The sequence below is a fragment of the Thalassophryne amazonica genome, chromosome 11, assembly GCF_902500255.1.
Source record: "Thalassophryne amazonica chromosome 11, fThaAma1.1, whole genome shotgun sequence".
In the NCBI taxonomy this organism is placed as follows: Eukaryota; Metazoa; Chordata; class Actinopteri; order Batrachoidiformes; family Batrachoididae; genus Thalassophryne; species Thalassophryne amazonica.
The window spans coordinates 69,840,654-69,866,921 of NC_047113.1; the positions used below are offsets into that span (position 1 = coordinate 69,840,654).

Here is a 26,268-nt window from a genome sequence, read left to right on the forward strand (position 1 = left end):
ACACCTTATTGATTGACTTTTGCACATTCTGTAATCTGCTGTGTTTGGTTGTGTCATTCACAACAGTAAAGTGTTATAATTTGACTCCTTCCATTGTCCGTTCATTTACGCCCCCTGTTGTGGGTCTGTGTCACTACACTTTCCCAACAGTAGTTATGATAACCTACTTGGTGTGGTTTATAGAAAAGGTTTTGTGGGTTCTCAAGCAGATTAAGACTTTGGTGTCCTAGATTAGGGTATAGATGCTCACTAATTAGACAACAGACTGTTGCTGTCACTGCTTGTTCATGTGTGATTGTTTGTCCTGGTATGATGTATGGTTAGGGGTCCCATCTCCTTGGTGTCTCACATATCTTCACTTCACGGTTGTTGCTGTCACCACTTGTCTTTCATTCTTGTCTGTCTTCATGTTGTTTTGGTGGTCAGCCCTTCCTGAGAGAAGTTGTCTCTTGGCTTGATAGGAAAGGGTGGATGGAGGTCACACACGCACACCACATTCACTCAGGCACTACATGCTATCTGTCTTGCAAGAACAAATTGCATATACGAGGTCTGTCCATAAAGTATAGGTCCTTTTTATTTTTTTCAAAAACTATATGGATTTCATTCATATGTTTTTACATCAGACATGCTTGAACCCTCGTGCGCATGCGTGAGTTTTTCCACGCCTGTCGGTGACGTCATTCGCCTGTGAGCACTCCTTGTGGGAGGAGTCGTCCAGCCCCTCGTCGGAATTCCTTTGTCTGAGAAGTTGTTGAGAGACTGGCGCTTTGTTTGATCAAAATTTTTTCTAAACCTGTGAGACACATCGAAGTGGACATGGTTCGAAAAATTAAGCTGGTTTTCGGTAAAGGTTTTAACAGCTGATGAGAGATTTTGAGGTGAGACTGTCGCTTTAAGGACTTTTCACGGTGCGAGACGTCGCGCAGCGCTCTCAGGCAGCGTCATCAGCCTGTTTCAAGCTGAAAACCTCCACATTTCAGGCTCTATTGATCCAGGACGTCGTGAGAGAACAGAGAAGTTTCAGAAGAAGTCGGTTTCAGCATTTTATCCGGATATTCCACTGTTAAAGGAGATTTTTTTAATGAAAGACGTGCGGACGGGTCCACGCGTCGGGACGCAGCCGACGCGGTGCGGCAGCACAGGAAAAACACCTCCGTGTTGATAACCATTTGTAAAATCCAGGCGGCTTTTGATGGCTTTCAGTGGAGTGAGTATATGAGAAATTGTTTAACAGCTGGACATGTTCCAACTTGTCCTTAAGGCTTCCAACGGAGGTGTTTTTCCTGTGGCGGAGCGTCGCGGCAGCTGCGAGCCGACGCTGCAATCCGTCCGCACGTCTTTCATTAAAAAAATCTCCTTTAACAGTCACCTGTATCAAGGACCTATACTTTATGGACAGCCCTCGTATGTGTATTTATGGATATAAATGGTTCTGCCAGTGTGGCTTTATGCAGATGGGGGAGGGGGGTGTCGGGGGAAGAAAAGGTGATGCAAGTGATGAATATAATACAAGTCTGTTAGAACAATTTGGTGTTGCCAGTAGAATTTGCAAAGGTAAATTACTGATAAATGGTGATTTCAGTTTACCTAGTTTAGATTTTATAACAACTTTGTGATTTATTTTTTGTGCTAAATCACACCAAAACGGTCTCAAGGCACCTTACACGAAACAATACAACATAAAATTTAAATAAATAATTAAAATGAATAAAAAATTTCAAATACATAATTAAAAGCAGAAGTAAATGAATAAAATAGATTAAAAAAAACTATTCATAAGAAAGAGAATAAAAATAGGTTTTCAGTCTTGACTTAACCCTCTGAGGTCCGAGGGCATTTTTTGGACCGTTCACTCACCTAGCATAAATGTTTTATTATTGCTGTTAACAGCTCTCCCTGCATCCCACAATCAAGTTTTATGTCTCTTTTTTTCATGACAACCTGTGCTTTCAGAATATATATGCTTTTGTTGTGTTTTCTGAGTGTAATAAAGGTTTACAAATAAAAATAAGAAAGAAAAAAGTAAAGCGGAAAATAATTTTCCACACACATTTATTCAAAACACACAGCAAACTATAATAAACAACTGTTGACACTTTATAAAGGTAATTTGCGGTCTTGTGTGAAAGATTGTACAACAAAAAGGTTCAAACAATAAACACAAATGTACGTTTTGAACAATATATACAAAATGTCTATGCGTTTTTTTTGTTGTTGTTGTTTGTTTTGTTTTCATGGTAAAAGCAACAGAGTTATCCAGTAACATTCACATGCAAACTAGTGGAGCAATCCTAATAGTTACACATTCTTTGTTTGAGCATGTGAGATTGTCATCAGAGGCTCTCCATCTGCTCCGTCTGCTTTCAGTGATCGCTGTGCGTAATGGCGCAGGGCGCATTGGAGCCCACTAGTATGTACTCACTGGAGCACCCAGGGGGCTATTCAAACGGGCCAATTAGTAACGTATCACTCCTGAAAACGATCTTTGGCTTTTCTCGTGAGGTGAATCTGCCCTACGATTGGATTTTGGAAAAACATGTGACAGTGAACCAATTCCGATTGGACACTCACATTGCACATGTCATCACACAGCTTCTATGAGAAGTACAAAGATGGCTGATGGCTGGCTCGAAGTTAACTTTTCAGCAAAAAAAAAAAAAGTAAGTTTCTATCTCATATCATTAAAAAGTTATTTATAATTTAGTAAAGCTTGGTCTTAGCGGTTGTATTTGACGGCATCGGCCCCAGAGGGTTAAAAATGTCCTCGGACTCTGACTGCCTCATGGTCACAGGAAGACTGTTCCTCAGGGTGGGTGCACGATGAGAAAAGGCTCTTTAACCTGCTGACCTCTTCTTCACCCCGGGAACACAGAGATGTATTACAATGTACAATGTACTATATTTTTTCCCCTGAAGATGTAAAAAAAGAATATTGTTACAGATAAATCCCAACAAGTCGATGGGTACAGACAAAATCCCCATCGAGTTCTTCGGGAGTTGGCCATGGCCATTTTTTCCACTCTTGTATTGCATTCTACGACAGTCCCTTGATCAGTGTAAACTTCCAGATATATAGAAGTGAGCTAATGTCACCCCATCTTTAAGAAAGGGGACAAGGCAGTCACAGGCAACTATAGGCCAGTGAGCCTGAACTTGCAGGTCTGCAAATTGTGTGAGAAACTTGTCAGGGACAAACTTGTGATTTTTCTTGAAAAAGTACTTTCAAACAAACAACATGGTTTTCAAAGGGGCAGATCTTGCCTCACAAAGTTGCTTGTTACTTTAGAAGAAAGGACAAAGCTGTATGACGAAGGCTTGCCCTTCGATGTCCTGTATCTTGATTTCAAAAAAGCATTTGATTCTGTGCCAAGTGCCAGACTGATACATAAATTACGTAAGTATGGTATTTGGGGGAAAACATTGCAATTGGATAGAAGAGCAGCAGGTGTCAGGCCGGGTGGAAGCCCATCACCAGGAGCAGCTGGACCCACAATACAGACTCCCAGACTAGACTTAGGTGTGGTGGAAATCATGGCATTTATTCCAGGCTCAGGTTTGGTACACATGTAATCAGTCAGCGAGGCGGAGGTACAAGCAGGGTCAGGCTGAGACGCAGTCACAAACGAGCAGGGTTCAGAGGCATGAGCAAACACAGACATCCGAGGTGAGGCAAGAGGCATGGTCGAGGAAAACAGCAGAGATACGATACACGGCAAGGCAAGAAAAAAAAAAAAAAAAAACATGACTGAGAACAAGAGCTGGAAAGTGTACAAGACAACAATCTGGTGGGGAAGTGAAGGACTGTGGGGTTTAAATACATGTGGACTAATTAGTGAGAAGCGAGGGACAGGTGGTGTAAATGAGGTGCAAGTGAGGAACAATCTAAGAGGGGGCGTGGCTTCTGGCTAAAGAGTATGAAAGGGGCAAGAGTGTGAGGAAGGGAGTGTGCAAAGTGGAGTGATGAAATAGACAAAGTCACATGAGTAAGTGCGAGAGCAGGAGTGAAATGGAAACACAAAGCAGACAAAGTGAGGGCAAAACAATGTCAGGTGTAGGGCATAGAGTGAACATAAATAACTGGGCAGACTAAGACCAAAACTGAAAAGCAAACCAGAAGATAATAAACAGAATAATAGGAAATAAAACACTATGACAAAACTAAACTGGAACAGACAGACAAAACTATAAGTAAAACAGAAACTAAGTGATAACAAAAACCTGACATTAAAGTATTACATATAACAGAAATAAGAAGAGCAAAAATAGGCAGACTATAACTAAATGATAAACCATAAAAACACAGAACTGAAACATGACCAAAGTATAAAAGTAACAAAGAAAGAAAGTGACAAAGCAAAAATAAAACATAGAATAACCGCATCATGAAAATAACAATTAATAAAACAAGGCTGGGGCAGAAGGAGAAGCACTAAAAGAGGCATGACAGTGGGTCAGTATGAATGGAGTTAGGTCATCTTGGATGCAGGTGACCAGTGGAGTCCATGAACTAAGCCTTGAAATACAAAGGTCCAGGTTGAATTTAAGAAAAAAAAAATTCTTTAGCAATTGAGCATTTGTACTTATTGTAAAATTAAACAAGTTACTTAATTAAATTAATTAAATTAAATTAAGTACTTAATTAAATGAAGTTAAATTGTAGCAATTGTAATATGGAATAGTTTACCACGAGAAGTGGTCTCCTCACCCAGTGTTAATGTTATTAAAATAAATTATGATTTGTATTATAACATAAAAAACCACCAGATTTTAAAAACTCTTATTGCAACTTTTATTGTTATGATGTGTCTTTATGTACATTTTTTGTATACATTATTTTTACACAATAAAATGAATTATGAATTATAAGTAACCATGCATTTAACATAAAGTCGATCAATTTGTCATTTTCGGAGGTACCCTGTAAAATCTGGATCATCAACACCTCAACAGCTGCATCAGTCTCATGTGCTGATTGGTCAGCTGTGTGCTGGCATTTTTTTAGCCAGCCATACTGTTTATCAGCTTTTCAAATGCTGGTTCCTTGGATGGAGGCGAAACAATGACAAAGGAATCACAACAATGAGGAAATGATTTATTTGTCTGATAGTTCCCCATGTAATATACTGTAATTCTTTCTGAAAGGATGAATGCTTCTCATCCATCCCCAAAGATATCAGGCAGGCTGAAATACAAAACATAGAGGATGCTTTTTCCTTTGGTGTGACAGAAAGACACACACTCTGTCTGCAGGATGATTACACTATGATGATGACACTATTATTATTGGGCAGCACAGTGGCTTAGTGGTTAGCACTATTGCCTCACAGCAAGGAGGTCATTGGGCCAGAAGTGAGCCAGTCCATTGCCGGAATTTATCATCACCATTATTATTACTACTACATTAGCAACAAGTTGATAAGAGCTAACCTGTAAAACAGATGCAGAATTACTATTGATATGAATGAGCAAATTAGTAAAAAATGCACAGATCTGACTTTATTTCTTCAGTTGTTTTCCACCACTCATGTATCAGTGATTAAAACAGTAATTTGTTTGTGTTGTATTATTCCTGTTTTGAGCATACGGTTGATTTTTCTTTTTTTTACTCCGATCCTGCAGCTAAACCTCACAGACCAACAGACCACAGCAAAGAAGGTGGAATTGATGGACTTCTCTTCAATGACACCAATTACAAACTCCGACAAATAAGTATCATGTAAATCAGGAACAAAATGGTCACAATCTGACTGAGGAATCTCACCCAGCACATCAGCTAGAGCCAGTAAGTCTTTCCTCTCCCTTTCAAATGAATCTTCTCTTTAAAATGGTCAAACCCTTCGGTCCAGCCTGCGTATATAAATCCAATGCAAATCTTTCACTGATTGAATGTGCCACAGAATTGAGTTAAATGTGGGAAAGTGGAAAAGCAATGAACCTGTCCTCTGATTTTATGAAATGCACATCTCAGCTTCCATGCAGAGATGTACAGTAATCACTGGGAGGCATCAGATTGCAGTCTGAGAGCAAACTAATGAGGCCGAGAGCCAACGTGGAGCTGAGAGGCAGCAGGGCAGAGGAGGTATTGAGCAGCTGTCAAATTTCAACATCATGGAGAACGTGTCACATTTAACACAGGCTGTTTGCTGCACAAACCTCTCCAGCTCAGATCAGCAGTTCCAAGCAGGACACAAACCAACAACCCTGAGAATTTTTAGTTTTGGTGTCATTCTCCTACAAGCTCCCACCTTTTGAAAGTAAATGTCGTGTTCATATGCTGGTGATCCACAGCCTCATGTGCGTTTGTCTTCATGACCTTGTCAAGAGGTTCTGCCCTGCTCGGGTACATTATGCTGCTGCAAAATTGAACTGTAATTTCAGTTTGATTATCGTAGCACATTATGCAATCTTCCAACTCTGCAGCCAGAGAAATAATTCAACACAATGCAACAGAAGGTTCGAATCAGTTTAAACTGTGAAATGAGGAAATCAGATCAAATCAAGAATTTGTAAAAGTAGCTCTGTTTACCTTACAGACAAATTATCATCACATTACTTGCAGAAATCAATGCATTTTGGTGGGGCAGACAAGAGGGAAAAAAATGTGCAAATTGTGACACAAACACCAAATTTGGTGTTTGTGTCACAATTTGCACATTTTTTGGTGTTTGTGATGTCAAAGCTATGATGACTCTCTATAGGATGCTCGTCAAATCTGCCTGATTGGGCATTAGAAAATCCTTTAGTCTCAAATAAATGCACATATGTGACCAATCTGAATGATTTTGGTGCTTATTTAGATGTTTTCAAGGATGGTGGGTTCATTTTCCCCTCTTTCTTCATACATAGTACAAATAAGTACAGATCAGGGCGAATCATGGCGGAACAGCTCGTATGAGCGGACCACGAAAACATCGAGCTGACGGACAGGCGTGCACGATCCCGCTGCAACAGTATGGAATGTGGTGCACCACATCGCTCCGCTGATGTGAAGGAAAATTTAAATAAAAAATAGCTGTATAATTAGTGAATATCACTGAGTTGATATAAATAATAAATAAAAGTGGATGCAATATAGAACCCCGTGGTTAAATGAAAAATAAATGCCACTCACAGGAATCAAACCTGCAAGCTCTGATTACCAGATGGAAACTTTACCACTGCACTACAATCACTGTCTTATAACAGAAGTGTGAAATGGCTAAAATAAACAAGCAGATGAACATATTTTTTTTTTAAAAAGAGAGAAAAAACGCAGTGATAATTGACCAAATGGCATTTGTTACTGTGTATTTCTGCTGACACGTGACTGAAAGTGGCGTATCAGCGGTGCGCCACTCACAGGACATGTGTGTCCTATCAGACAGATGTGACATTCAGATCGCTTGCTGCGTGTCCACATCAACTGATGGTCCATTCCAGCTGGAACAGCCTGTCAATGTGGGTCCTCTCCAGGCTGTCACAAAAGCAATATATGTTTTTATGTATTTCCACGTGAGGACAGCAGGTAGAGACATGCACCTCATGGAGGAATGATCACAACAGCAGCCGCTGTGAGCAGACACGCCACCCCCCCATCCATTCAGTGCCCAGACCAGCGTGTCTCTGTGTTATGTGTTCATTCATTTTTGTTATTTGTTATGTAATTGTGTATGCAGGTTTTGTTGTAATTATTTATATCACTCTCCTGGTGTGGTTTCTGTGTTTGCAATGTGTGCACTGAGCCGTCATCCAGTTGTCAGTGTGCTGCAATCAGCTGACAGGCCCCTCCCCGTGTTATGTGTGCTCAGAACTCACTGTCCGGCCCCCATGTGATCAGATCTGTACATACATATCAGCATTTTATGTAAGTGTGCACACACGCAATGTGCACAAGTGTGAGATGTATGCACCACATGTGTGTTGCTTTCACGCCACACTCGTGGGGGCACTTAGACAACTTTAGCATCCAGATCGACAGTGATCATCTGCTGACTGTTTTCGTGATGACAGTGTGAATGGCCGCACATTTTCTAAGTGCCAAAGGAGCAGTTTTTGATGTTTGTGTGTGTCACCTGGAATTTGGCCGACACCTGCCGCGAGAAGGATCGAATGGGCTCTCACAGTGCACACTCTGTCTTTCAGCCGCTGGTGGGCGCAGATATTTGTAGCAACAGGTGTATGGGGCATTGGAGGCAGCCATGAATTTACACATATTGCATACGATTTCTGCTTTATGCACACTTCATGCGCAATTTGACCACATTTGTACTATGTGTGAAGGGACCCTTATGCCTTGCAAAGATGATAATGGTGCAAATTGACACTTTAAATAAAATAAAGACAACACACCTCATCAAACAATGAAAACTTTCAATGAACACATCAGCACTTGTAGTATTTAGCACTTGAATAAATTATGCTGGATGGCAGCAATACTGTCAATCAGACAGAGCATAGGAAAGATACAAAACCAAATAATCGTGCAGTAGTTTGCTCTCTAAAACATACTAGAATGATCACACAAAGCAAATAGTTATGTACTCCATTAAAAAGAAACTGCTTAAATAGTGACAATTGTCCTGGAATAATGTGCACAATATTATGGAGGTGATGAAATGTAGTTGTCCATAGTGATTGTGTTTGTTGTAACTATCCATCTGTTGGTCAGTGCAGATCAACTGAGCTCCTATATTAAGGTACAAAGTCAGTAGTCTTGCATAATCTACCAAATGCATGTATTTCTATGAGAAAAAAATGGCAGAGGAATGTTGCAGCCAGCTTGTAAAATAACCACCACCTTGGATTCTCAAATGGACAATCGGGAAGATTTTGGACCACGATGCCAATTTTGGTTCTTGTATCACATTTTGCATGATTCATGTGCAAAATTGTTTTCTGCTCAACTATTTTGCAAGTGAAACCATTTGAGCCTCCTGGGGAAAAAAAGCTAAAAACAGGAATTCATTGACATTTTGTAAAATAATTAACCCCTTAAGTTTTATTTCATCCAATCATGTGTGATTAAAAGACGGGCGTATTTAATAAGTGATTCTAACAGCAGGCTGAGAATGAGCCACACTTCAGCGTTGAGGTCAATTCAACATGCACACACTAGCTGTAGTTGCCGGTATTTCACATTTAGGAACACATCCATATATGAGTGATTCACAAGCACATCCACTGACATTTACATTACGCAGAAACAATGAGTTCCTTTCTGTTATAAATTATTGTGTTGACACAACTGGTTGTTGGCATAAGCTGATCGATTGCCCTAATTTTCTTGGACAAATTACAATATGCTCATTTGAAATAAATTCTTTGATGATCTGTTGTCTTAAATATTTTGATTTTAATAAATCAGACTGTTTTACTCTATCATTTGAGGTAGTCATGGCCCACTCTCTGAGGGCTGTTAGTTACAGTTACTGTAGGTCCATATATACATTTTGACATTTACTTTTTTTTGGTAATTTTAGCTGTCTTACCAGTGTAACACTGTGATGCAGGCTTACAGTGGCTTCCTGGACTCAGCCATCGGAAGTGTTGTGATGAAAATGTTGAAAATCACTTATCTTGACAGTGACATTCTTGTCCCTGAGACACTGGCCTTTGTGATTAAGTGCCACCTGGAAAGAGCTTATGGAGTTATGATGTCACTGGACAGAGGAGTTTGGTGATATTCATATCTGCAGAATGGTAATCCAAATCTTTACGGTCCTGATGCTTCCTGTCTTAAAGTCTTCTTCTTCTTCTTCTTCTTTTGGCTACTCCCATTAGGAGTCACCACAGCAGATCAGTTGTTTCCATCTCACCCTGTCCTCTGTATCTTCTTCTGTCATGCCAACCACCTGCATATCCCCCCTCATCACATCCATAAACCTTCTCTTTGGCCTCTCTCTTCTCCTCCTGCCTGGTGGCTCCATCCTCAGCATCCTTCTCCCTATATACCCTGGGTCCCTCCTCTGCACATGTCGAAACCATCTCAATCTCAATGCTGACCAGTTATCAAGGCAAGAAGTTGATGCCTTTTGGTACTAGGATTCTTCAGAGGATCCTTGGGTACTGATGGAATGACTTTGTGTCAAACTGACGGTTAACTGCATAGACTAATACGAGGAGTATCACTTGCATTGTGAGGGAGCATCAGCTTTGACATTTTGGTCATGTGGCACATTTCTTTTGGCATAATCCATTAGGTAGGTGTCTCAGAGTTGAGGAATGCAACAGCTGGAGAAGGCCAACAAAGTACGTTTGAGATGTGGAGATGGACTGAACGTCTGCCTTGGTGGTTGCCATCCAGGACCTGTGGGTGGCACCATGTGGCACCATTGCACACTCCCAATCTGTTGTTTATCACAGGATATTAAATTTGAAGACAAATAGTGAGTATGAACTTACGGTGCCTGCCATCAGCTTTAATTTGAGCATAACTGCGCCCAAATAGGGGGAATAATGTATTCATCACAGCACGTTCTTTGTGCTCAAACAATACAACATTTTGCCAGTGATGCTTTGATCATAAAGATATTCACAGTTCCAGCTAAAGTCACCTCTTGACCAACACAAGAAGGACTGACATCTCCAATGCATATTAATGGGGCCACAGAAAGCATGAAGTTGTGAGATGTGCAGAGCTAAGGAGTGTATTTGTGATATGCCGCAGCTGCTGGTGCGAAGTGGGGCTGTTTGATCAGTAAAGAGGTGATTTGAATACATAACAAGGCCTTGGAGATGCACAAGTTGCTTAGATAAGCACATATTGCCATCAAAATGGTTTTAGGGGATGAAGCTGCAGGGATCAGATCCAAGGTCAAATTGCCGGCTGAGAGTCAGGCTTTGTGCCAGCAGCATTCAATCTGCAAGGAAGTTTTACATTCAACGTTTCAAACACCCTTGGATTAGTGAAGTGTTTCTACACTAATAATTTAAAAACGCAAAGTTTGGTTGTGATGAATGGAAGCACAATCAGGCTCTTCTGCAAAGGTTAAATAGCACTGCAGAAGATTTATTTTAAAAATGGAAGCCTTTAAAAAAGCAATTCTTGAATTAAAAGATAAATGCATTATGGATTGTGTTTTTATGTGTCAATAGAAATAAGGCACACAAATATGAGTATCTTAAAATATTTCCAGTAAATGTTAACCAGCAAAATAAAAAAAAGTACGTCCACAAACTAGACAAAGTTAGGACAATATGAAAAATGCCAAAAAAAAAAAAAAAAAAAAAAATAGCACCATGCTCGTACAGTGCAAACCTCCGCCAACACTAGCTTCCAATTCCACAAATTTTTACCTTGAAAAAAAATTTTAAGGTAAAAGTCCTGTTAGAAGTGGCTTTTCATAAGCTACAATATAATACAAAATATAGATCAAAAGGGCTTTTCAATATTAAAATCAAATATCCGCTAAATCCTCAATACAGATCAGATGCAGATTAAACTTAGTCTATTCATTGAGAGTACCAGTTTGCACCTCATTTGTCACAAATGTGAGTGATTGGGGCACTTTTGATTGAGATAATATAACTAAGGCAAAGCCTTGGACCGAATATTGAAATTGGTTGATAAATATATTGTGTCAATTGTATGTGATCATACACCATGGCTTGGGTGTATGAAGGTCTTGAGATGAAGGTACTTTAAATAGACTGACACGATTTGATAATGATAAACTATTATATGCTTTAATAGTATGTACATATGGGTTTATTAAAGGTGTTCATGAAAATATCATTGCTGCATAAACTTCTGTAATCTCAAGATTGATACATTTGTTTAATGATCGATGTAATTTACAACAGTAAATAATATGTTTATGTCACTGACATTAATGAGCGAAGCTCCTCAAAATCTCACCATGTCATTTTGGTCCTTCAGACTTTGTTCAGTAAAATGGTTCTGGGGAGCATTAGCATGGCTAAAACCTTCAGCTTCTGCTGCCCCAGACACCCCCCATAACCAGGGCCCTCTTGACCCCCACAATTTTAAGCTTTTTTTTTTTTTTTTTTTGACGTAACCGCATCAGTTGTTTCCCAATGCTATTTTAGATCACATCATGTGATTGTCGGTTCTAGGGGTCCTTAAGGTGGATGAAGCAGACACTGTTCTGATGCGGAAGCAAACTGGAAGTAATGTTCTGTGACCACATCTGTTTTGTGTTGTTTTTTTTTTTTGCTGCAACTGATTCAATTGTTGCGCAATGCTATTTTAGATCCCCTCATGTGACCGTCGGTTCTATAGGGTCCTTAAGGTGGATGAAGTGGACGCTGATCTGACAAGGAAACAAACCGGAAGTAACGTTCTGTGACCAAATCTTTTTTTTTTTTTTTTTTTGCTGCGACTGAATCAATTGTTCCCCAACACTATTTTAGATCACATCATGTGACCTTCCGTTCTAGTTAAGGTGGAAGGGGCAGACGCTGACCTGGCACAGAAGCACACAGGAAGTGACATTCCACGATCTGACATGGAGTGATGTCATCATGATTGGGTCCTCGTGGCACATGAGACAGATGGCATGGCACATTTGACCATGGCAGCCTCACTCAATGTTCGGTATAATGCAAAATGTACACTAAATGGGCTTTTCAATATTAAATTCAAATGTCCACAAAATCCGCAATCTGGATCAGATTGAGAGCAAACTGTCAGGTGATAGTGAATGGCCAAAAAAAATCTGTAATCTGGACCAGATCTGGATCAAATGTTGTTCCATCGCTAAATGATACCGTCCTACATAATGCTGTCAAATATGAAAGAAATGTGAACTTTTGTGACAGAGTTATGAATTTTTGAAAATTCAATCAATGTTAAAGATAGGGATTTTTCCAAGATTTCTCCTGACTTTGGCCTTTGACCTGTGGCCTTGAAAGTTGAATTAGTTATTGCCTATCAGGATATGAATCTTCGCTAAACATTTCATCATCATATATGAAGAATTTTGGGCTTCAGGCTGTTCACAAACAGACAAACAGGCAAATGAACAGGAGAAAAACATAACCTCCTCCACCTTCCTTGGCAGAGATAATGAAATGAAGCTGACCACACAAAACATGACATGTATATTGGGTTCGAACTATATGCAATGAAATAGAAGTCAAGTAAAGGATCATTGAACTTTTATTCCCTTAATTTGCATTTTCCATATCATCCCAACTTCCTGTGATTTGAAGTTGTACATTTAACTGCATGATGTCTAAGCATGTAAATCAAATAGTTTAAAATAGGTATAATAACACACTGAGACTATTTAACTCTTCACAGGATTTACATATGACATAACGATTGGACAGAGTGGGATTGATTTTTTATTTATTGTTTATTGTTAAAGTTTTAATTCTTATTTTTGCAAGATAATCCTTCAGTACATTCTGACACCTTCTTGGGTGATATGATGTGGAGAAAATGTGGCGCTGATATTAAAAACTTTGATGTTCTGACAGTGAGCCTGACAGTTCCTGCACTAACGGTGCCTTTGTGTTGCGGTGGTTGTGATAGTGTCTCCTGTGGGTGCTCAGTGAGCGGTCATGTTGGATTAGAAGGCACTCTGTGTGATATAGGTTACCGTGCTGAGGTGGTACTCGGGTGCTGGGGGAGTGGGAGCACAGCGTTCCATTAACACACTCACATTGAGCTGTTTTGCTGTTCCGGTGATTTTAATTCAGTTATTTATATTGTCTGTAATGCTGATGATCCATCAGCTGATAATTCTTAAAAAAAAAAAAAAATCACCAATAAAATCAAAAGGTAAATGTCATCTATGTGGTATATTTCTGCAGTTATTTGTAAAGTCAGTTGCACTCATGGAAAGTGATTCCATTTTGGGTCGACTTAAGTTGCACATATAATTTTATGCATTTTCAGAATAAATGATCACATTTCTCTTGCATCAGTGTAAGAAGCATCCATGAAAACTCTCGCCAGCATATTATGAGCAGTTTGATGTTCGGCTTTTTGCTGGACACTTGACACACAGGCTGCATCAATCAGGAATTGAACTGTAATCCTTAATATGTTATTATTTTACACTGATGGAAATAGAATGATTTGGATGTGCGTGTCTTCATTATTTTCTACTGAGACATGCAGCTTAACATGTGGCGTCTGTAACCAATAAAATTCTTCTGACTGGCAGGAACATTTGACACAAGGTCAGATGTCAGTACTGATTAGTTCACCTCCAGGATCAGATGCCTCCACCTCTGGATTGCAGAATATTTTGCAAGAATACTTTGCAGATCAGTTGAAGCCATACACTTACTCACTCACTCACTCACTCACTCACTCACTCACTCACTCACTCACTCACTCACTCATCTTCAACCGCTTACTCCAATTAAGGGTCACGGGGGGTTGGAGCCTGTCCCAGCAGTCAATGGACATGAGGCGGGGTACACCCTGGACAGGACGCCAGTCTGTCACAGGGCCACATACGAGGTCTGTCCATAAAGTATAGGTCCTTTTTATTTTTTTCAAAAACTATATGGATTTCATTCATATGTTTTTACGTCAGACATGCTTGAACCCTCGTGCGCATGCGTGAGTTTTTCCACGCCTGTCGGTGACGTCATTCGCCTGTGAGCACTCCTTGTGGGAGGAGTCGTCCAGCCCCTCGTCGGAATTCCTTTGTCTGAGAAGTTGCTGAGAGACTGGCACTTTGTTTGATCAAAATTTTTTCTAAACCTGTGAGACACATCGAAGTGGACATGGTTCGAAAAATTAAGCTGGTTTTCAGCTGGTTTTTCGGGACGCAGCCGACGCGGTGCGGCGGCACAGGAAAAACACCTCCGTGTTGATAACCATTTGTAAAATCCAGGCGGCTTTTGATGGCTTTCAGTGGAGTGAGTATATGAGAAATTGTTTAACAGCTGGAGATGTTCCAACTTGTCCTTAAGGCTTCCAGCAGAGGTGTTTTTCCTGTGGCGGAGCGTCGCGGTGGCTGCGTCCCGACGCGCGGACCCGTCCGCACGTCTTTCATTAAAAAAATCTCCTTTAACAGTGGAATATCCGGATAAAATGCTGAAACCGACTTCTTCTGAAACTTCTCTGTTCTCTCACAACGTCCTGGATCAATAGAGCCTGAAATGTGGAGGTTTTCAGCTTGAAACAGGCTGATGACGCCGCCTGAGAGCGCTGCGCGACGTCTCGCACTGTGGGAAGTCCTTAAAGCAACAGTGTCACCTCAAAATCTCTCATCAGCCGTTAAAATTTTCACTGAAAACCAGCTTAATTTTTCGAACCATGTCCACTTCGATGTGTCTCACAGGTTTAGAAAAAATTTTGATCAAACAAAGCGCCAGTCTCTCAGCAACTTCTCAGACAAAGGAATTCCGACGAGGGGCTGGACGACTCCTCCCACAAGGAGTGCTCACAGGCGAATGACGTCACCGACAGGCGTGGAAAAACTCACGCATGCGCACGAGGGTTCAAGCATGTCTGACGTAAAAACATATGAATGAAATCCATATAGTTTTTGAAAAAAATTAAAAGGACCTATACTTTATGGACAGCCCTTGTATAGACAAACAAACACATTCACACCTACAGACAATTTAAAGTTTCCAATCCACCTAACCTGCATGTCTTTGGATGTGGGACGAAGTCGGCGCACCCAGAGGGAACCCATGTAAACACGGGGAGAACATGAAAACACACAGAAAGGCCACAGGTGGGAATCAATCACATGACCTTCTTGCTGTAAGGCAACATTGCTAACCGCTAACCCACCATGATATTTGACATACATCTGTCTGGTACTAAAAATTTTACATGATCCTGCGCTAAGAACAGATCTGACAGATCTGACAGGATTTTCTACAATCTAGTTGACCTCCATCTGAATTAATGAATGAATTTATTTATTCAGCACACAGATGAACAACAACGAAAACTCATAAAAAGAACAACTTAAAACAGTATACCCGTGTGGCTGAAAGGGTGAAGGCAGAAGTGAAGCTTATAAATACCCTCCCCTTATACCATAAAAAATACATAATGTATACATATATAAATATATATACTCATAACAACAATAATGTCAGGTTTCAGATCTGTTTAGGTTGTGTTGTTTTTTACTGTCTGGTTTGGTTTGCCTTTGTGATCTGTCTTTCTCTTGCTCTGTCTTTCTGCTTGGCTTCTCTCTGTCCTGCTCTTTCTTTTTTGTCGCTTGGCTCTTGGTGGTGGGCGTTTCTCTCTGTCTGGCCACACCCTGGTTCTGGGAGCTTCTCCACACACCTGTTCTTGATTTGCAGTTAATCACCTGGGACCTTTATAAGCCTCACTGTTTGCCTTTGTCCCTCGCCAGATCGATGTGCCTTGTGCCTCTTTCCAGCTCAGTTCCTTGTGTTTTTTGGCCTTGCCTTGATTGCTTCATTGTGTTTTTGCTGACCTGCCCATGTACTTCGAAACACCTAAGCCTGATGATTTTGTTACTGTTGCTTCTTTTGGACTGCCTATCTGTGTACTGACCCCTGCTAATGAACCAAGTTAACGCTTTAACTCCACTGAGCTGTGTACCTGCATCCTGCATGTGTGTCCAGCCTGCTTTACCAGCCAACCCTGATAAATACCAAAGAAATGTGCACAAACAATATGCGTATAACTTAATCAATGTACTAAAATTTTAAAGCACAACCAAACAAGCAATAGTGCAAAATCTCAAGCACATTAACAAAATCAGTAAACCTAATTCTTAAAACTATAATGAGTAATTTTATTATTTTTGTAAAACCTTTTAAAGCCGACTAAGGTACAAAGTAATTTAATTTTATTCGGACAGTTATTCCAAATGTTAACAATTTTAATGGAAACACAATGACTTTTAACAGTAGTTCGGATCTTTAATTTCTCAAATAATAATGTTCCTCTCAAAGTGTAACTGGAGTCCCTCATTTTAAACAGATCCTGGACATGTAGAGGCAAAAGCTTATTTTTAACTTTCTACATATTGTGATGTAATCAACAAAATCCCAGAATTAAAAAATTTGTAAACAGGCAAATAATGAATTTGTTGGCTCACGATATGGTTTGTTACTGTTAATTCTCATAGCTTCCTTTGCAACAAAAATACTGGATTCGTAGTAGTTCTATGTGTGTTTCCCCAAACCTCAACACAATATGTCATATATGGAACAAGTAATAAATGATATAAAATGGTTCATGAATGTTGGGAGAGGAAGTCTTGTGCTTTGTGCAAAATTGCAATGGACATTAACATTTTAGATTTAACATAATTAATATGTGTTTTCCAGCTTAATTTATCATCAATTAAAAACACCAAGAAATTTTGTATAAGTTACAATTTCGATATCATGTAATAATAAATTTCTGGTCTTATTCCCAAATATGATATACTTAGTTTTACCTAGATTATTTCTATGACTGAAAGTTATGTGTTGTCAGATAAAAACAGCAGAAATAGTAAACGGTATAGTTTTGACTGTGTTGAATGCTTAGTCTCCAAAGTAATGGTCAAAAATCATCAACGTCCTTCAGATATTCCATGAGGTATTATACAAGGTACCCATGATAACTAAACATGACAGATGGTGCAAATTATTCCTTTTAAGAACCTTGTTAACTCAACCAATAACTTTCATCACTATTAACCATAATTGGAGTCACTTCAACTTTTTGTCCTTGTACTAAACTGAAATTGACATTTGCCACCATTTTTTACTATTTTTAATCACATAACTCCATAACATTCAGTCATAGATAGTCCAAACTATATCTTTTTGGGAACTTTGTGATCAGACAAATAATGTGGTATACATCACAGTATGATTGGAGTATTTTTAAATGTCTCCTGTATAATCCTTCATTGACCCTGACCTGGCTTTACCTGCCACTGTAGGATGGCTGTCATACATAAATATTAACTCGGGATATACACCTAGGAAATTATAGGTGGTAGATTTTACCATCCATTTTCAGGGTTCTGATCCAAAGCCTATAAAGGCTCCTTCTCCTCCTTCTGACAATGTGTGTGATACTATTCATCTGAGTTTTGTTCAGTACGTATTTGTTTGGCAAATATTAAATGATCGAGATCAAACAGTTCTGCATCTGGTAGGCAAAAATATGATAAAAATATGACCTTATTAATTTATCACTGTTTTGCACCCAGCAACTAACATACTGCTTCTCAGATCGCAGACTCAATAGAGAAATGGAGAGTCAACAGATCTGTGTGACTGAGCCATTGCATCTCATGCATGAGGGGAGAGAAGCCACCAAAGCTCCCTGACGTGAAGTTTTGCATTTTTACACTCATGCTGAGTTTTATTTGTTTTATTGTTATGAAATGTTTTGCTGTGTGTACATGCACAATATACATGTGTTGTGAACCTGCTTATAAAATGTGTATCTGAATATTGCACTGCATAGAAGCTTGTGCATCATAAAAAGACTTGAGGCTGTAATTGCTGCCAACGGTGCATCAACAAAGTATTGAGCAAAGGGTGTGAATACTTATGTACACGTGATTTCTTAGATTGTATATTTAATACATTTGTTAAAAAAAAACAAAAAAACTTTCGCATATTGTCATGATGGGGTGTTCTGAGTAGAATTTTGAGGAAAAAATTGAATTGACTCCATTTAGGAATGAGGCTATAAGATAACAAAATGTGGAAAAAGTGAAGCGCTGTGAATACTTTCTGGATGCACGGTATTTTGGAACACAGTAAGATTCTTAATATTAATTCAACTAATCATTTAATGGAGAAAACAGGCTGCATTCAAAACAGCAAAATGCTACAAATTTTAAGAAAATAAAGCTACAACCACATTAATTAATAATAATGAACACAGGTCTCCCGCTGGGTTTCCACATACGAGTCCCTCTGAAAAATGCCTGATAATTATGTACTTTAAATAAATAAATATTGAAATGCATGTGCATTGCAGTGTGCAATTTTCTACATATGCACTTTTTGCTTCCCTATCAAGCATTTTATCTCCTCATTAAATTAACAAATATAGGTTTGGCCATTGGAGGGCACTGCAATGCAGAATCCAACTCATTTAAGATTCAGACAGACCTGAATCACTTCCAATCAGTATTAATTGGAAATCAATGCATTTGCTGTAAAGCAGTGAAATGCTGATTAATACACATGTAAAGCTTCCTACATGTGATCTCACAGACTGAATTCTTCTTCTGAAGCTCTCTGAGCGCCATCAAAAGAAGTCTTGTTTTCACATTTGGGGCAAAAACAACATTGCTGCATTTTCCATGAGCAATCCAGAGCCAATTTGCCTCAAACCTTCATTAATATGTCCCTGTCGGTATGGTGCAGGGTAGGAATCCATCTTGCTTCATTAACCAGAAAACAGATTTAATGTGAATAGTCTCGCAACCTCCCCAAACAGGTTTTGATGAATTATAGATGGCCGGTTTGATAGATAAGGAGAGGTCAAACTGTGCGGGAAGCAGCTGTGTTGTTGTGTTGTGATGGGAGATGAAAACAGACAAAGAATGTTTTTTGTTTCCTCCATGATGTGCATGTGAATGAGCTGCAGTGTCAAGTGCAAATTAACAAACACACACAAAAAAACCCCTGAAACACCAAAATGGCCTTTCCACTAAATATTGGCGAAAAAACAAAAAACTAACAAAAAGAAGCTGAGAATTTTATGTGGTGAAAAGTCTTAAATTTATTTCACTTTTATTTGTAAATTACACAAAACACGTGGCCGGCTGAATAGCAAACCGTAACACACGCTACACAGGTGGGGAGCAATCAGACATTACAGTTACAGTGGCAGTGTCACATGACCATCTGGACAGGAACAGTGTTTTGCATATCCGCTTTTCCTCTCAAGAGCATTTTGCAAGAATAAAATATGATCAAAGTCATCTTCGTATACTTATATATTTTTATACATGCATAGTTAATTGCAAAGTTATACTTTGTAAGCTCAAATAAAGTTTGATAAAAGAGTTATATTATGCTCCTCTTAAGCATAATAACAAGTCAAGATGTGGCTTAAAAACAGATATTATGCTGCATTCACATGCGGGTAGCGTGTAGCTGATGGTAAACCAGAAGAGAGGATGATGGAAAATTCCGCCATCGACTGCTGTGAATGCAGCACCCGTGCACCAAGATGGTAAACGCCACCATGTTAGACATGTAGCTTCAAACAAGATTACTATATACCTTTAATGATCAGCCACAGATACTGCTTTTTTTTTTTTTTTTTTTGCAGACACAATCAGTTTTACATCAGGTAAATTGGAATTGTTTGTGTTATTTTCAAGAAATGAAGCATCAGCCTCAGAAAAAGTTGACTTTCTGAGCATCCATCTAAGCCACAGCATCTTATTATACTATACCATTGTGCAAAATACAAATACTCTGTATCTTTCAATTTAACAAATTGTCCATTTTTTAACACAGAAAAATGACAATGTATCAACATTTACCATCTGCTACAGCTGGCAACAATAATTCTGCTACAACAACTGTTATGACAGATTTTTTTCAGGCAACATGTGAATGCAGCATTCACCTCCATTGTCACATTCACGGATGTGCATCCCAGAAGCTCAAGGCTTGAAGCATTGTCCTTTTCTTGGAAAACCTTAGAGGGTCTTGGATGGGGTCCATGGTGAACTAGGATTCCACCACTGTACCACAGTCTTGTTTTAACTGTGGCTGACTTTTCCAAAAATAATTTCCCCTTGCAACATTTTATCACACATTTACCCTTACAATTCCATGGAGCCCTGATGTTGTCGTACATGCCGTAACATCACCGGGAGGATTTCCTAAAGCACCACAGCTATGCTAAAGTTTAATACGGGTGCGATACTGTTGCTTTTGTACACATTGCAATGTGCTGCATTTCTTGGTTTTGCTTCAGAAGCAGCTTTGTTGATGTCTCCACACAAGTTCTCAATTGGATTTAGGTCCGGGGATTGGGCAGGCCACTCTAAAACATTAATTTTGGTTGGTTTGGAACCAAGATTTTGCTCATTTACTAGTGTGCTTGAGGTCATCGTCTTGTTGAAACACCCATTTCAAGGGCATGTCCTCTTCAGCATAAGGCAACATGACCTCTTCAAGTATTTTGACATATCCAAACTGATCCATGATACCTGGTATGCGATATATAGGCCCAACACCATAGTAGGAGAAACATGCCCATATCATGATGCTTGCACCACCATGCTTCACTGTCTTCACTGTGAACTGTGGCTTGAATTCAGAGTTTGGGGGTCGTCTCACAAACTGTCTGCGGCCCTTGGACCCAAAAGGAACAATTTTACTCTCATCAGTCCACAAAATATTCTTCCATTTCTCTTTAGGCCAGTTGTTGGCAAATTGTAACCTCTTCAGCACATGTCTTTTATTTAACAGAGGGACTTTGTGGGGAATTCTTGCAAATAAATTAGCTTCACACAGGCATTTTCTAAATGTCACAGCACTTACAGGTAACTCCAGACTGTCTTTGATCATCCTGGAGCTGATCAGTGGGTGAGCCTTTGCCATTCTGGTTATTCTTCTATCCATTTTGGTGGTTGTTTTCCATTTTCTTCCACGCGTCTCTGGTTTTTTTTGTCCATTTTAAAGCATTGGAGATCATTGTAGATGAACAGCCTAAAATTTTTTGCACCTGCGTATAAGTTTTCCCCTCTCCAATCAACTTTTTAATCAAACTACGCTGTTCTTCTGAACAATGCCTTGAATGTCCCATTTTCCTCAGGCTGTCAAAGAGAAAAGCATGTTCAATAGGTGCTGGCTTCATCCTTAAATAGGGGACACCTGATTCACACCTGTTTGTTCCACAAAATTGACGAACTCACTGACTGAATGCCACACTACTATTATTGTGAACACCCCCTTTTCTACTTTTTTGTTTTACTAATAGCCCAATTTCATAGCCTTAAGAGTGTGCATATCATGAATGCTTGGTCTTGTTGGATTTGTGAGAATCTACTGAATCTACTGGTACCTTGTTTCCCATGTAACAATAAGAAATATACTCAAAACCTGGATTAATCTTTTTAGTCACATAGCACTACTATTATTCTGAACACTACTGTACATTCATGTGCAAAAAAGACCATCACATATCATTTTGACAGTTGTAGACTGTGAGCTTCCGGGCTGTATATCTGTAAAGATGTAGAATGGGTTTGAAGGTTTGATGACACAAACACATCACAGAAAGTGAGGTGATGCATCCTACAATATTACTAGTTTTAGGTCTCAACATATGTGGTGCCATTTGTAAAATCAGAGGTGTTAATTTAAACATTTTTTTTTTTTTACGTAGCACACTTTTCAGGGTTTTAAATAGAAATTAAATGTTAAATAGAAATAAAATAATTGTTAAATAGAAATATATGTATTACATATAAATGTTAGGAATACATATATTTAATACCTGTGAATATAGTTCTTAAATATAAATGTTAAATATATAAATAAATGTCAATATATTCTTAAATCTAAATACTAAATATAAATGTTCAAGTTAAGTGTTCAGAAAAATATGGAAATTACCCTCACCCCCCTGTGCATAAAAAGAGGTGGTGACACGTGAGGGACATTGCCATGGTCACTGGGAACTTAATCAAGTGGATAGTTATTGTCAGTGCTTGTGCTACACTGCAGGGCACTGGAACAGCTACAGAAACATCAACTGCAAAACATTCCACATCAGTATTTGTAAGCAAAGGAACTTTACAAAAGGAACAGATCTCATAGCTAGCATTAAAAAAACATATTTCTCACAGACAGCGACAATGTAAGTCAGCGGTCACCACCTTTTTTAATGGAAAGAAGTCACAGGAACTGTGGGTAATTTACATACTTTTCTGAACATTTTACATGAAAATTTGCTTTTCCTGTTTTTCACATTGTACAATTAACATTTTTGTTTCAAAGACAGTTAAATTTAATAAATATATTTAGATTTAACTATGAGATTTAACATTTATATTTACATTTATGTTTAATTTATATTTCAATCTAAAAAAAATTATGCCACATAAAAAAAAATCTAAGAAAATTGTGCTGAATAAGAGACAAAACAGTAAAAAAAAAAAAAATAATAATAATAAAAAAAATACACCTGTGATTTTACAAACAGTGCTCCAAGTCTACACTGTAAATTTTGTAGTGTTAAATGAACAGTGTAGCGAGTACATATTTGACACGATTTGGGAAGAGTGTAAGAGGGTAAAGAATCTTTTTCCTTTTTTCTATCTCCCAAACATCACACGGGAATAAGACAGTGAGTGTGTTTTACAGAGCAACACCCTGGAAGTTCATATATGGGTGCCTACTCATTGGAGGCATTTGATGCCTAAATTTAGCTTAAACTGTGATATTGTCAGCATGCAGCATGACAGAACTGTTTGATTTTGAGGACTTACTTCATGAATATATATATATATATATATATATATATATATATATATATATATATTGCATCACTTTAACACTTAAATCTTGCAGGCAAGCAGACTGTCAGCAAAGGACAAAACAAATAAATAGCTATTTACAATTGCTCTTTTACACATATGTGTGGTTTATGCTCTTTCTTCCACATAATTTAATCCGGTGTCGGCCTCTCAAGTACCATTATCAATAAATAAATCATTTCAGTGCAAGATACTGTATATTCATTTTAAGTAAGTAAAGTTATAGTAATTTTTTCACACTTGGACAACACAAATGATTGTTAGGTATTTGAAAAGATAAATACAATAATAATAACAATAATAATAATAACAATAATACACAGTATTTCTGCTTTTATCATAGCAATTATTTTGTACGGAACATCTTGAACGTTACTGTGATTAATCAATACTTTATGTGAGGGGAGGGCAGGGTTCATGATAAGAGATCATGTGAAGATAATCACAAGTATATGGACCAGTAAATCACATTGAAAAAGAGGAAGGAGAAAGGAAAGAGGGCTCGGGAGTACAGGTCGATTCTTTTTGCAGCTGAGGGGATGACCGGTTTGGGAGGAGGCGGTTTCTTGTTGTTCTTGGCCTGGGATTTGCCAAGACCACAGCCTGTATCGATGGGCTTTCCATAGCAGTCGAAGTTCGACAGCTCAAAGTCCCGTGGGAGCGAGCCCACGATGCTGAAATCGTTGGTCCGCAGGTCCGACTTGGAGGTGCACACCTTTTTACAGCGCGTCTCAGCGACCTGAGCGGAACACAAACCACATGAGGCAAATCTCATTTACAGCATTGCAATTTAAAATTCAGTTATTATAAAAAGAAGCCACAAGACTTATTATCTCTGGTTGTCCATGCATTTTTGTGCTTCTGAGCTCAACAGCATGTGCTTTCTTTTTAAGAATTATTACTTGTCTGGTGCACTAAAGCCACCATTTTTCAGAATGCAATTTGGCACAAAGAGGTGTTTTAGAAGTTGCAGATGAACTACAATTATTTTTAATTTATCCTGAAGTTTTGGCAGAATTCACGGTGATAAATCTAAATTATTTTAAGTGGAACAAAAAAATGGAGCTAAATTTAGATTTATATGACATTTTTTTGATATTAGAGATGCAGAGAAGATGCTTATACAAAACAAATTGTTAAAGGAGGCATTTTAATGACATGAGAATCTGTTTTATGAGCCCCACCCACGAAGATTTGCAGGGTGAACAAGATCTAATCAGACTTACACACCAAAGTCATTACCCTCAGTAAAGAGTCATTATTTTGATTAGAACAAGAAAACCCATTAAACCAGAATGAAATTTAATCCCGTCAAGTAAATTTACAGTTAAATTAATTAAATTTGAACATATAATTGAAAGTCCCCTAAACTATACTGCAAACCTGATGTGTGTGTACCTTTTTAAAACAAAAGTTACAGAAGTGATTATTTTGCTTAAAACAGTCATACAATTCAACATTGGTGTTTAAGATGTGGTTCCTTTGGGATTGAGGAGCATACATTCAACAATTTTTCAATAAACATTGATGTAACAAGCATATAAAACAAACATTGCTATTATGTCATGATTATGATCAATTCCAAAGACAACATAATTTCATGAAAGTCCCTTTGAAAAACACATCATTAGCATCTCATTACTCATTAAATGGGAATTGTTGAAAATTTACTCTTAAAGCCAGTTCATCATTACTGATATTTAAAACTCAATTGTGTTAAAAAAAAAAAAAAAAAGGATATCGAATCAAAGCCTGAAAATGGGTGTAATCTGTGGTGAGCAATTGGGAAAGTTTCAAACATGTTTGAAAAGTTCATGATGTTGGGACACATCGAAATCCACAAAAAGTGAATAATTACATTTGTGGAGATAGGGGGCAATATTTAACAAAGGTCAGGGCATGTGCGTATTTGAAGAAAATGGAGAGTCATAACTAAAACATGTCTCGCTCCACTTCAACATACCGGAGCCGTATTGGACCCACTCATACCATGCAGCATTTACTTTAATTTTACAGATGGCTTTATGTTTTATTTCATTGTGCATCCTGAAATAAAACAATTCTGCTTGACTGTGGATTTGGCTGTTCAGTTATTTTGATGCTAGGCTATGATTGAAGCTAAAATTAAAATACAATGCAGATTGTTTTCAATTTTGAAGTGAGTGGCGAGCAATTTCATTGTAGCAAGGTGAAAACTGACTGGAGCGGTGGGGTGGGGGGGCATTCATGAGCACAGTGGTGTGCAGTGGCTGTGTGCGGGGACAGACACACCTCCATGAAGTGCACAGAATGATCCACACCATTTTGCTCATCACTCTGGAAAAAGTATAACTATTATACATGTGTACGATATGTGTGAAAAAAGTAGGTTGGTACACCATGCAGTGACAGGAATCTAACGTTCTCTGAGCACAAGCCTCCAGATTCGCCATTGTAACATAAATCTATATCATAAATCCAATGAAAAGCATGACATGCACTTCAACAGAAGACAATTTTGAGGTGTTAAGAGGTACCTTTTCTCTTTATGGAAAAGTGTGGTAATGATCACAGACATTTTATGGGAAAGTTTGGTAATAACTATTGGTGTACGTCATAGACTGTACAGGGTACAATTGCTTGGCACAGGTGGACAAGCACTGGTGTCATGCTCTGAATAAAGAAAATACTTGAACCAACTTAACTGCATTGTGTCAATTGGTAACACCTGAATCAATTAAATTATCTGAAATTAAGTTAATAATTTAGATTAGCATATGTGTTAATCTAATTAGTGTTACCAACTGAAACAATTCAGTTAAGCTGGTTCTTTTTTCAGTGTGAGACTTGTCCGTACTCAAGAGCA

The 26,268-nt window shown here is 38.5% G+C and overlaps 1 protein-coding gene and 1 pseudogene across 2 annotated transcripts in view; one reads left to right on the top strand and one right to left on the bottom strand.

Moving 5' to 3' along the window:
* Positions 1-26,268, top strand: part of LOC117519696 — a 366,295-nt pseudogene that overhangs the window by 233,028 nt on the left and 106,999 nt on the right.
* glrbb (glycine receptor, beta b) overlaps positions 23,551-26,268 on the bottom strand; it is a 107,506-nt gene continuing 104,788 nt past the window's right edge. For both annotated transcript variants that reach the window (XM_034182106.1, XM_034182105.1), the window contains one exon: positions 23,551-24,162. In XM_034182106.1, the coding sequence (XP_034037997.1) occupies positions 23,866-24,162 (297 nt within the window). In that variant the 3' untranslated portion in view covers positions 23,551-23,865. The remainder of the gene's footprint in view (positions 24,163-26,268) is intronic.